The following is a 13,144-nucleotide window of genomic DNA, read 5'->3' on the forward strand; positions in this document are numbered from 1 at the left end:
TGGCCCTCAATAAACAATCTACAAACTCATCATCATTCACTAGGTCGAGATCCAAATTATAAGGGCTAAAGTAATTGACTTGGTCAATAGTGGCACAGACAAAATTGAGGAACATTACTACATTTTCTGGCCCTCAATAAACAAAACTGTTCTTATGCAAAGAGGAAGAAAATAAGTCGGAAAAGGAACCCAGAAACGGCTACTTGATGTATACATAGAAACAAATTCAATCACCATTTCTATAATCAAATTATAATGTACAAAAAATCCAATTTCTTTTGGACTACACAAGAGGCAACACTGTTGGAAATAAGCTCTCACCCTATATATATACCAAATTGCTCACACTGAAGGGTAAAATTTAACCAAAAAACTGCAAGCTTCAAGAAATAAAACCAAAACTCATTCTTGAAGAAACCAATCCATCAAAATTATAGAAACCTGACCTGACTACCATTAGCCAAGACCCCATGGTACTTCCGAGGCTAGAAAGAAACTCAAACTCCCATTTCCGAAGAAAAAAACTCAAAACAACATAAATAAGACAAAACTCTTTCGGCTCGCTCAAAATGACTTCTCTCGGCATCAATCAGAATCGCTAGAGCTCGAACTGGAACTAGAACTAGATTTCCTACTGTGAGATTTTTCCTTATTACTAGAGCCGCTAATGGATACATTTTCCAATTTACCAACTGGAGTTCTGCTCGTTTCTTCAGCACCGGTTGATACATCAAATGATTCATTCAACTTTGCTGAGCCAGCTTCATTTGCTTCCAGTTTGACTGAAGCATCTTCTGCATCTCTTTCTTCTGGCAGCTCACCTTGATTATCTTCAGATATTTTCTCTAAAGCAACATCAATATCTTCTAGGGATCTGGCTTCAATGACTGGAAGGTCTGAATTAACTTCCACGTGATCTCTAGATTCATCACTAACAAGCTGATCCTTAATTGTACTCGGAAGGATGACATCATTAACATCAACTCCTTCTTGAAGTTGCTTAAAAGCTATGTCAATATCTTCAAGTGATCTTACTTCAAGAACTGGTATGTCATTGTCCTGCTCAACCTCTGCTGTTTTTACATCCTCAGGCAGTGAACTAAGTTGAGCATCTCTAGTTTCTTCATGGACAACGTCAGTACGATGCGATACACCAGCATCACCGACACTAAAATCCCCAACTGTGTCCAATTCTGACAAGAATTCCTCGTCAATATCCTTCATATAATCAAATTCATTGAAATTTTCTTCATTATTCGGAGACATGTAGCCCTCTGCTGAAGGAACTAAGTTTTGTTGTGCTTCATTTTGGTCTTCATTAGCAAGTTCCCCATGATGCTTATAAACTTCCAAATCCACTTCACCAGTGGGTGAACGGAATTCAGGGGTGTCAGAATTTTCAGAAGTCACAGAAGAGATCATAACGGGAGTTTCATATAAGGAGTCATGTTCATGCAATTCTCCAACTCCATCATTGGAAGTGCCGGCATCCTGTGAAGGTTCTACCAGAATGTTATCAGAATTCTGCAGAATGTCAAAGAATTTATGATCAGTTCTTTTTGGCTTATTTAGAATCTTAAATCAATTAACCTCACTTTACACCAAACAAATGCAATGCAAGCAGAGCTGTCATGAGCATCAAATGAAAATGAAAGAACAAATTATTCCGGATTATCAATCATGTGCATGTAGAAATAATAACAGAAAACACAGCTGGAACAATAACTTCTTTAAAAGCAACAATTCTATCAACTTGTGCAATAGATGTAAAATTGTCATATGCCAAGTATCTTCTGTTTGACATCTATTTGCTTGATTCATCTTTCGGCAAAGTTCTTATAGAAGAGTCTTTCTTCGTCTTCAGCATACCAAATTAAAGAACAACCTATCTGATGCTAGCCTATTGAATTGGGATTTCTGGGTATTCAAGGGTTAGCAGTCTCAGTAGGAGATGGTAATTGAGATTTTTGCGATAATATAATGAAAAAAGTTCAAGAAAAGACAAAGGGAGGTCTTGAAAAATGTTCATTCATTGGAAATCAAAATCTGAGGTACCCTAGGAGCCAATACAGTTGCAATATTAATGGCAAGAACATATAAATAGCAAACCACCTAGTGCGATAAGGCTTGGTTGTTATTGCACGGATAAATAGCATGCCAGATTCCATATATAGATTTAAATATATTAGTTTATCTCCTCAGACCAGTTTCTAATCTTATGTATCTTAGATTATCTCGCAGGATCAGTTTCCATATTACTCAATCATTATCATGTTTCATTTACCGATTTCCCTACTAATTTAGGATTAGGAGTCTTGTATACCTATAAATAGAGATTAATGTTTACTCTTTTGGATTAAGTTAGTATCAAACATATTTCGCTCGCCATAATTTTTTTTCTTTTTCTTGTTCTTCTCTTTCTTTTATCCAAAACTCAACTTCAACAAGAATATTATCAGTAGGAGGAAAAACTACAACGACTTCCAATTGCTTGGGTTAAAAAAGAATAGGAAAATAATTCTTTCTATGAAAACATTTACAACTGTATCTATTTTTTTCTCATATGTGATTTTCCTTAATCATATGGAACCTTAAAGCAAAAGAAGTTCAAGCGATGAATTATTTGACTTACCTGACTTTCATCGTGATCACTGGAAGATTGTGCATCTACCAATTTATCAGAGCTTGACAGATGATTCTTATCCAGATCTTGGTGGATAATGGTGTTACCTTGCTCCCTGGAACTTGACAACAAGACTTTATCCTGTTCGATCGGAAATATGCGTTCTTCATTTGACCAATTTTTCTCTAAATGTTCTGTTTCTACTGGTAAGAACTGTGAATCCCCTAATGCATGCATAGATGAACTATTAGAAGGTATGTGATGAGAATCAGAAGCCACGGAATCTGGCATTTCATCTTCATCTTGTACTGAAACAGACATATTTTCATTATCTAGTTTAGATACTTCATTGGGCAGTGCATCTTCCTCCACAGACTCATTATCCAACATATGTAACTTATCAGAAGCCAGATGATAGTTTGAATCTGGAGACTCCACATTGTCTTGATGAAGCATTTCAGAATCAGCAGATATGTGGTTGTCTATATCCTGTTCATGAAACAAACCTGAATCAGTTACACCCTTTTCTGATCCAATATCCAGAGAAAAGTTGGAATCCACAGAAAACTCAGCCCTTGCAGGTCTATTTTGATCAACAAAACTTGGTATAACTGCAGATAACTCCTCTGCAGTAACATTGTACTGATCTATATCTTCAGATTCCTCGGACCTCATTTCATTTTTGACTTCCGCATGCAGTTCGGAAGAGGCTGCTTGAATTTTCTCATGATTAGAAGAATTATCCTCCAGTTTGTCATTGGGCTTGTACTCTTTATCAGCCACATCAGCAGTAGTATCGACTGAGACAGTAGGCAATGCCGTCTCAGAAAACTCTGTCGCTGAATCAGAAGACAAGGAAGAAAAAGATATAAGCTGTTCTGCTGAGGGTGGGCTACAGTCATAAACTGGTACCAGTGGGGTCTCTTCCACCTCACCACTTATATGCTGGAAGTTTGATTCCTCGACTGAAGTTCGGGTTGAAATTATCGATTCCTCCACTGAAGTTTGGGTTGAAGTTCTCGATTCTGGGAAGTGACCATCTTCATGCTGCAAATTTGCAGTTTTTTCTGATTCCTCATCAGGTATGTCGTCAATCACTTCTGATCGGTAGGACTGGCTTGATCTGCTGCTGCTCACATCAACACTTGGTTCTCTTGTCAAATCTGTTTCCCCATCATTGAATTGCTCGTCGATTTCAAGCTCTCCTGTTGCAGGATAAAATTCCATCTCAGAAGGATCTTCCACTCCACCGAGCACTATTTCATCTTCATCACGGTAAACATTGCTCTCCTCACCTTCTATCATCTCCACAGATTCATTTTCTTCAGAGGATCCACTTCCATGACCAGCCTCAACAGAAACGCCATCCAAATTAGATGTTAATTCAGTCTCTGGAGACAAGTCCCGTTCACTTAATTTCCTCTCATCCTGATCACCTGAACTTGCTGACTCAGTATCTGGAACAGAACTCAATTTTGAATCACTTACTTCACTAGATTGCCTCTGGAAATAGCTTGTTCCCTCCGAAACCATCCTTTCAGATACAAACACAGGCTTCCAATTAATATCATGCCTCTCTTGCTTAGATATCCCCAATACTGAAGGTCCCATGCTAAAACTTTCATGCCTCCGAAAAAATGCATCTTTTTGATTAAACTGTGTGAACTCTTGTTGAAAACTGTCCCTTTTAAGATCAGGTTTCTCTTCATTTGGGTCGTACGGAATGTCAAAAGGGTTTCGTCTAGGCTGTAGAATAGATGGAGCGGAACCAGGAATGGGTGGTAATCCCATGCCAGCATAAGATTCATCAGGGAAATCAAAAGGGTTTCGTCTAACAGAAATAGGCGCAACATTAGAGGGAACATCGGCACAATCTAAGTCTATTAGATTCTTTTCAGTCATCAATCTCCTTGCCATTCTCCTAGCTATAAGACTTTCCAATCGTCGGTTCCTTTCAAGCTCCAAAGTTCCCAGATCCATAAGATTCTTTTGGTCATCCTCTGTCCACTTGATAGCAGATTTACTTTCATCCTCTTGGCCACCCTCCATTGCTTCTTCCTCTTCATCAACACCATCTTCTTCCGCTTCACCATGATTTTCAATATCTTCATCTGATTCGACACTGTTGTCATCATCGTCATCGTCGTTGTCGCTTTTCTGAGATTTCTCGGATGCAGCATCAGAACCATCACGGGACAAATGAGCAGGCTGTGGGGCATCTACATCTAAAAGTGGGTGGAGCTCATCAAGCATTGGAATGATGTCAGCCATGGAAGCATCCGGTGAAGAACTCTCCGCCCTATCAGACCCTGAATCCTCAGAGTCGTCTTCATCAGTGTTGTTCTCCACCCGTTTCCAAGATGAACTGGGCGAACAATCTGCATCACCTTCCTTAAATGAATCAAACCCGCCTCCCCGAGCTTTCCCATTCTCAATTTCAAAAATATCATCATCATCTTCTTTTTGAACCATGACATACTGTTTCTCAATAGCTTCGTCGTCACTTGAAACAACTTCGGATGTGAGGTTCCCGTCATGAACTTCCTTGCCCTTTCCTAAGTCAAAACTATGTAATTCCCTTTCTACATCCCCTTTTACTTCGTTCTCATGCTGAATATCCTGCAAGTTAACATCATCCAGCGCAGAGTCATAAAACAAACCATGATCATCCTCACTCCTATCATCTTTAACACCCACCAAACTCGCTTCTTCAACGCCACTCTCTTCAATATCACTTCTATGTTCTGAATATCCTCTCACAAAATAGCTCTCATCTCTATCAGAAACAATGGTTTCACCCTCCGAAAATCCAGTTTGAAACGACGAAATACCATGAGTAACTCTCTCTTCCTTTTCAAACTCAGGCACATTTGGCTGCCCAAAACTGAGAAGGGTCCCAAGCAGAAGAGCAGTGCAGACTAAAACAGGAGACGCAGAAACCAAAACAGAAAACAAAAAAGGAAAATATCTGTACAAAAACAGCAAAAATCCTAAAAAACCCAAAAGAAATGGATGATGGCAAGCTGATCTGTAAACCCCTCTGATTGAAATGAAAACAAATTTCCTAACTTTGATTCCAATTTCAATCACTGATCCCATCTCCTTCTCTTTGATAACTCTTCCCTTAGCTAAATCCTGTTTTTTGATTCATCAACCATAAACAAACAAAAGGATACCCAAAATAAGATCCAGTGATCCATCATCAATAGTTCCATAAAAGGAAATAAAAGCTAAAATAATAAAGTTTTGAAATTTATCAAAAATTTAAGCTTAAACTTACCTCAACACCGATGAATCAAAATGAATGACACAGAACAACAATGATAAATCCAATCCCTGAAATCAAATAAAAATTAGATTTTTTTTAGGAAAATGATGAATTGATCATAGCATAATCGATTATGGAATAAAGGGTCATCAAACATGAAGGAAAAAAAAAAAAAGACTCACCAGAAATCAAGGATATGTGGGAATCCTCTGTTTTTTTTCTATGTATATTTTTTTGTTTGGTTTATGAGACAAAACATTCACAAAAGAAGCTGAATGTATGTGTTATGACATTGGATATGTGACCTTTGTTGGTTTGAAAAAAGAGAGAGTGTGGGGCGGTACGAAAAGAAGAGAAAGAAAATGATAGAATACTATCATGATGACATTATTCTAAATTTTTGCTTTTTTTTTCATTGTTGCTGTCTGGAAAGAAAACCTTTTACTCTGTCATGCTTTCATGTTGTGAGATCTATGTTGTGTTGTGTGGGACATGTCATGGTAATTTTGGTTTAGGAATTCTATAGTTTCATTAATGTTCAATTTAATTCATGATGACTATGGCGTTCATAAGTCACCTTTGGTTGTTTTGTTTCATGGTAATTTTGATTTAGGAGAATTCTAGAGTTCATATTTTTCATTGTTTTGACTAATTGAGATTGGGAATTACAATTTCATGGCTAGTAATGTAGGGATATTAACATAAATAAAATGCATCCAATGATTTAATAATTTAGATATACATGTTTATTTGTGTGAAAAATAAGATATACATGTATCAATATAGTTGTGTGAAAAAATCTACTTTGTATTTATTTAAAAATAAAAAACTGTGTGCGCTATTTTCTTCTAATCTGTGGTATGAATTTGGAAGTCCAAAATTTGTAACACTTTTACATTGCACACCTACCATTTGCATTAGATTGAATACAATTGATTTTGTTTCTAAATTTACTCTAATTTGAAGAGTGAACTTCCTGACTGACCAGTAGACAGAAGATCAACACGCAGGCCTGTAGATGTTATGGTGTACGGTTGGGTAGGTGGAAAACATGCTTTTGTAAATTTGACTGGGGTTTCACCACTTGTGGGATTAGGTGTCAGACCTTTTACCGTATGACATGCAACCTTAAAAGCTGCGTCAAGCAAAGTGGTCAAACATGAGAAAACGCGTTTTGACAATCAACATGCCTTTATACCATTTGCTTTTGACACTTTCGATTTCCTAGCACCCGAGGCTGTTGACCTTCTACATAGAGTTCAAAAGGTTATGCATAGTAATGTCATGTCTCCTAGGTCCATGAATGTTGTGTTCACAAGGATTGGTTTTGTCATCCAAAAAGGTCTAACGACGCAGCTTGTTGTCTGTTTGCCTTCTATTCAAGTGTAAATAATGGTTTATATATATAATTTATGATTAAAAAAAAATGAAACTAAAATGTGAAGTTCACTCAATTTTTAGTTTTGAATTTTTTTAGAAATTCAGGTGAATAAGTAGGATGTCTAGATTCGAACTTTGATCTTGCATATATCATGTAATGTTTCAACCAATTAGCTAAGCTCACAGGAATAATCCTGAATTTATTGTTCAAGTCACTATTAAATATATGCATTCAAATATAAGCAAGAGTTTAATTTATATTCAAATTAGCTTTATACAATCAATTATTCAAAATCAATTATTTATTAGTACAAACTACAATCAAACTAGAGTTTAATTAATATACTATGTTATTGAACAATAATTTTATAAATACATTCAATAATACTCTAATAGAGTATATTATTAAATTCATCAAACTAATAAAGTATTGAAAGAAAGAATGATGAAAAATGGATGTTGGTCACGATCATTGCTTCGTGGAGTTTTTGACATTTTTATAATTTACTATTCCATAAAACATGCCATGTTGTCAGTGTTTTGTTCTTCCAGGCTGGTGTTGGACTGCCAACCTCATATACATTCACAAATATTTTTAATTCGGTTCCTGATTTTGGCCGGCAACGGCGATGAAATCTTCCTTGTCTCTATTTTCTCAATAAATTATCAATTCAATTTAGCTATTTCCGACGACTTTTGTTTTTTTTTCTTTCTCTTTTTAAAGACCACAAGTTGATGCTTAAGTTTTATAGACTTAATTAGCTTTGAACAAAACGTTAAAGTCTGACTTATTTAAATAAATAGACTTTTTAAAAAGGGGTTAAGTCTATCATTTTTCCTAAACAAATCATGTTGAATCAGACTTTATGTAGGTCAGACCAAAGTCAGGTCATATGTCCTTTGTTGGGAGGTTTGAGCTATTGCCACCTTACTTACAAGTCAAGCAAGCTCCTCCTCTTTTGAATAGTCCTCAATGGTGAAATAAAACTTGTGTTGGATCTTCTAGTAGCTCCGATAGAGTCCAAAAAAATTAGTGAAGTTCAATGGCAAGAAACTTATTAAACTTTGACCATTTCATTTTTTTTATTAAACCAACAATTATAATTACCTTCGTTATGATGGTCCAATCTTTTAAGTTCACTGTCCTAACTATTATCTAAGAAAAAAGTTCACGATAACTTTGGTTCGCAAAAATTAGAAGGTAACAATTTAGTCATCAAGAATCTCAAATATCTTTTTTTTTTTTTAATAAAGCAAATATCTATTGAATTAGTCCTTTTTGAATAATTTTTAGAGGTCACATTATAAATAAAATGTTGAAATTTTCTATAAAAGAATCTATATATATATATATATATATATATATATATATATATATATATATATATATATATACAAACATGCTTTTTTGTGTTACATTTAGGACATAGGTTAGACTGTACATGAAAGAGTGGTGGGTAGCTCTTAACAAATCCTTACACATTACAAAATACAAACACACCCCACTTCTGAAATTCTCATGCCAAAAGAGCCAACTCAACTTCTTCACACTTTCACTGAAAAGGTTCATGGCTCCATATATTGATGTCTACAGTGGATAGTGATCTAATTGAGCATTGGTTGAAATAAATGGTGTAGATGTCACTTAAAAACCAACATTACATATTGGTTTGCTAAATTTTGGTTCACCTCTTCACTCATTTTTCTCATGATGAACCTCATTCTTGGGTTCATATTCGGAGCATGGCGATCGCTTATGTATAGTTTCTTCATCTTCATCCAAGTTTGAATAAATTGCTTCATTACCAGATGATTCATTATCAGAATCATTCCTTGATTGCAGTACTTCATTAGCTTCTGAGGTTGAACAGCAGGAATCAATAAAATCAATCATCTTTTTGTCATCTTCTCTCATTTTTTGACCATAAGCTTCAAAGTTCATTCCGGCAGTATTTCTTCCACCAAAACAGGATTCTAGCTTGTCCATGTCAAAGAGTTCTTCCATCATCGTTCGGCTCTTTGGGCTGTCAGGATAAGCAAATGTCACCTTTCTGTAAGTCTTGGGTTCAAGAAATGGTTTCACCATCTGTTCCAAAGAATGCGCACTTATCAAACGCAGAAAAATAAATCCTATAACTTGAGCAGTACGTCTCCTGTCTCACAAGAAATGATTTCACTAAGGTGACATTTGCAGGATAAGCAAATGTCTCCTGTTTCATCATGCAGATACGTCGCAAATAATAAAATCCACCCCCCACCACCACACACAAAAGCGGAAAAAAAATGGTTATAAAGACAGGATAGATTATGATATCATACCGTCCAAAATGACTCAAACAATTTTGGCGGATTGTAGAAGACAGCAAGGCCCAACCTTTCAGGGTAATGATTCTGCAAGACTTGAGCAGCATCTCGGGTGACCTTTACCGATATGCACGATGTGCTCCACCCTTGAAAATCAATTAGCCAAACCATTTGTTCTTGTGTGGAACTTAGATTCAATATGCCATTCTCCAAACAGTAAACAAGGTACTTGATCTGTACGATTGTCGTGCTTGTACTCTACAATGGATAACTAAGGTCTTAGTTAATAGATTGAATCATCGATTATATTAACAATGACGTCTACACAACAAGAAGGATCAAGTACATCCACAGCAAAACAAATGAAATTTGAGTTAATTCCCATCGAGGTGTTTAGATTACCTGACGTCCAGCTTTAATAACAAAAACAACCCTTCCTTGCTTGTCCAAGTAATCAGCCCTGTATATCCTTCCCATCAAAGCTTCTTGAGCTACATCATCCTGATTGTATAAAGCAAAATAGATAATGGTCTTTTAGTTGCACTTACCTAGTTAACAGTAAGTAACTCATCATTATTTAAAACCACCCGATTATGGTCAGGAATGTTGTCCTGAAATCGGATAAACAGAATAAAATCGGACAGAGAGTGTTAAAAGTGTTGAAGCCACCAAATTTACTTATTTTCAATGAAAATTAACATTGTAAAGTGATAGATCTGTCCTAGTTACAACAAGTACATTTGTAAACTAAAGCTAACAGCTTTGTTTTAATTGTTCTTCATTGAGATTAAGCTAATATTTATCTAAGTTCCCAAGTTTTTTACTCATTAAACCATACCAAAATGAACTTAGAGGACTAGCATATTCACAAATTTCCGTACTTCAGATTTTTTCAAATCGAGCTCTCATATATATTCTTTTGTTTTTTATTTTTATTTTTTAAAAAACAGAGATAAAAAGTAATATTGGATTCACACCCATCTAATCTTCTCAGGCTTGAACTCCAGCCTCCATTTTATGCTGGCTCTCAACATCCTTGCAGCTTTTATAGTATTATAGTTTCGTGCTTTAAGAAACCTTAGCACTGAGGCATCCGAACATATAGCCGGGAACTTGTCGGCAATTGGACCAATTATCCTTCCGACTTCTGCGATCTAAAAAGAACAAAGAAAACCAAACATTTTGTTACTTCAAAATATCTCCAGAAAATGGTATCACAGCCCTAAAACAACCTCCAAGTTGTAGTAGTTTCCTTGCTCATCCAATTAGGAAGATAACTAATTATCCTAATTTCATCGAACCTGACTTTTGGCAGGTTGGGAAATTTAAGAGAAATGTATTCATTTCCTAACAACTAATTCGACCACATGCAAACTTTTGGATGGAAGAACATCATAGAAAATGCAGGGTTAGAACATACAATAAACATCAAATTTAACACTTCAGGTTCATAAAATAGGGCAAAATTAATGTCTAGTACCTTGATCTGCTGCTCTTCTGGAGATAAAATCTTTTCAAGTATACTATCTCTCAATCTCTTAAATGACATCTTTCTTTTCAAATCTTAATCAAGCTAAAACATCCTGAAAATACGGAAGACGTGCAAAATAAGCTCGTACTTTCAGATGCAAGTAACTACATAAAATGAAGTTCTAGACAGCTGCAACATTGTTAGCTGAGAATTAACGCCTTTGTTATAATTATTTGCTGTTAAATAGACAGCTGCAACATAAAAGGCGCCTGGCTTCTCAGTTTAGACCCAAAATTGTCCAAAAACACCATACCGCTATTTCATCCGTACATCAATAAGTCGAGTTAGTATTATTTTCAATTCAGTAAATACACATTAATGATGTTCTCATTTCTTTTTTTGGTACAATAATGGCTCTCTTTATCATTGCATCATGTCGCCATGGTTTAAAATGTAAGAAAACTAGAGGCACAAAGGAGAACACCCCAACCCCTTCAGAAAGCCCCCATATTCTCTGTTTCCTTCTTATGGGGAAAAGTAGAATACACTTTTCCTTAAGAATCTTGTTTTTGTTATATACAAACCTTTGGAAATACGAAATGAAATGAAAACTAGATAATATTTTAGTCACTCAAGATCAAAATAGTAAAATAATTTTCGTAAACCAATCACGATTGCACTTAAAACTCAAGTGTTACAGATATTCCAAGCATAGTTATTATCAGAACAAGATTCAAATCGCAAATTGCCAAGCTGAATTTTGAATCATAAAACGTTTCAAAAGAACAATAAGAAAATGTATGGCACAATTCAAAATCATTAATGATTTAACGCATGATAGGAATGGTATAACCACGCGTGTGGACTTGACCGGGGTTTCCCTATTTGTGGGATTGGGGACAAAGACTTTTACTGTGGGACAGGCAACCCTTGAAGTCGCTTCAAGCTAAGTGGCCAAACATGAGAAAGTGTGTTATGAGTTATGACAATCAACATGTTTCTATACCATTTGTGTTTAACACTTTTGGTGTCTTAGTAACAAAGATTGTGGATCTTATACGTATAGTTAAAGGGTCATGCATATCAATGTTGTGTCTCCTAAAAGATCTAAGAATGTTGTTTTCAAGAGGGTTGTTTTGCCATTGGTTAGCGGCGCAGTTTGTCGCCCGCTTGTCTTTCATTCCTCTCTCTCTCTATATATATATATAGCATTACAATCATCAACAAGGAAAACACACATAAACACAATTCAATTTCCTTTTTCTTAGAGCTCGTTTGACATGTAAAATTCTTAAATTTGTTGCAGGTAATAATGAATAAACATATATCATTCATCAGAATCACTCTATATTGCTTGCTCTATACCATGATTTCAGACAAAAACCTACCAACTGAATAGAACAACAAAAATAATAAGCAATATTATTTGCATGTAAATGATCCAATGATATAAACATGAAATGAATTAATACCGTGGAATGGAAGAAAGAAACCAGTTTTTCAGGAAGAGACAAAGCGAACAAGATTTGACATTGATGAAGAGAGAAAAGAAGAACAATGTTTTTTTGGAAGAAGGAAAATAAGAGAAAGAAGATGGATCATGAAGAAGGAGAGGGGTTGGGAAAAAACACGTGGCTACTGCAGAGAAACCAGTGGAATGAGATGTATTTTGTTTTTTTAACTGTCGGATGGAATGAATTTTTTTTTTTTTTACCAAGAATGGAATGAGTTTTTTTTTTTTTTTTTGAGTGAGAATAATGGAATGAGCTGAAATGCGGGAAAAATAAATTAAATAAAGGTGAATAAAATATTGTTTTTTATTCTGACAAAAAAAATTGTTTTTTTAGTAAGTGAATAATTTTTTTTTTTTATAATCTTAAAGCAAATATAAAAAAATATATCGAATCCAAGAAGAAGAAAAAACACGACTTAAATCATTGAATGCATACATATTTCTTTAGACTTACCGTCTAATGAAATTAAACTCTTTTCTAATAAGTATTCATAATAAAATACATTTAAAATAATTACAGTTGAGCTGCAAATCTCCACAGGAATTAGTGAAAGTTTGCCCAAGATTGATTATCCTCCAAGTTTG

The 13,144-nt window shown here is 35.2% G+C and overlaps 2 protein-coding genes across 2 annotated transcripts; both read right to left on the bottom strand.

Annotated features, from left to right (window-relative positions):
• Positions 1-209: 209 nt before the first annotated feature.
• LOC146909477 (cardiomyopathy-associated protein) lies at positions 210-6,179 on the bottom strand. The gene is made up of 4 exons (XM_085730344.1): positions 6,074-6,179; positions 5,904-5,959; positions 2,633-5,758; positions 210-1,524 (listed from the first exon to the last, which is right to left on the bottom strand). The coding sequence occupies exons 3-4, from the start codon at positions 5,720-5,722 to the stop codon at positions 586-588; spliced, it is 4,029 nt and encodes a 1,342-aa protein (XP_085586470.1). The 5' UTR covers positions 5,723-5,758; positions 5,904-5,959; positions 6,074-6,179; the 3' UTR covers positions 210-585.
• A 2,368-nt stretch (positions 6,180-8,547) lies between these two features.
• On the bottom strand, positions 8,548-13,142 carry LOC146909478 (uncharacterized). The gene is made up of 6 exons (XM_085724621.1): positions 12,519-13,142; positions 11,056-11,158; positions 10,553-10,729; positions 9,978-10,076; positions 9,591-9,833; positions 8,548-9,357 (listed from the first exon to the last, which is right to left on the bottom strand). The coding sequence occupies exons 2-6, from the start codon at positions 11,122-11,124 to the stop codon at positions 8,965-8,967; spliced, it is 981 nt and encodes a 326-aa protein (XP_085580747.1). The 5' UTR covers positions 11,125-11,158; positions 12,519-13,142; the 3' UTR covers positions 8,548-8,964.
• Between the last annotated feature and the right edge of the window lie 2 nt (positions 13,143-13,144).

This window comes from Medicago sativa, chromosome 7, assembly GCF_051527215.1.
Source record: "Medicago sativa cultivar Bolivia chromosome 7, Bolivia_mono, whole genome shotgun sequence".
NCBI classification, from domain to species: domain Eukaryota; kingdom Viridiplantae; phylum Streptophyta; class Magnoliopsida; order Fabales; family Fabaceae; genus Medicago; species Medicago sativa.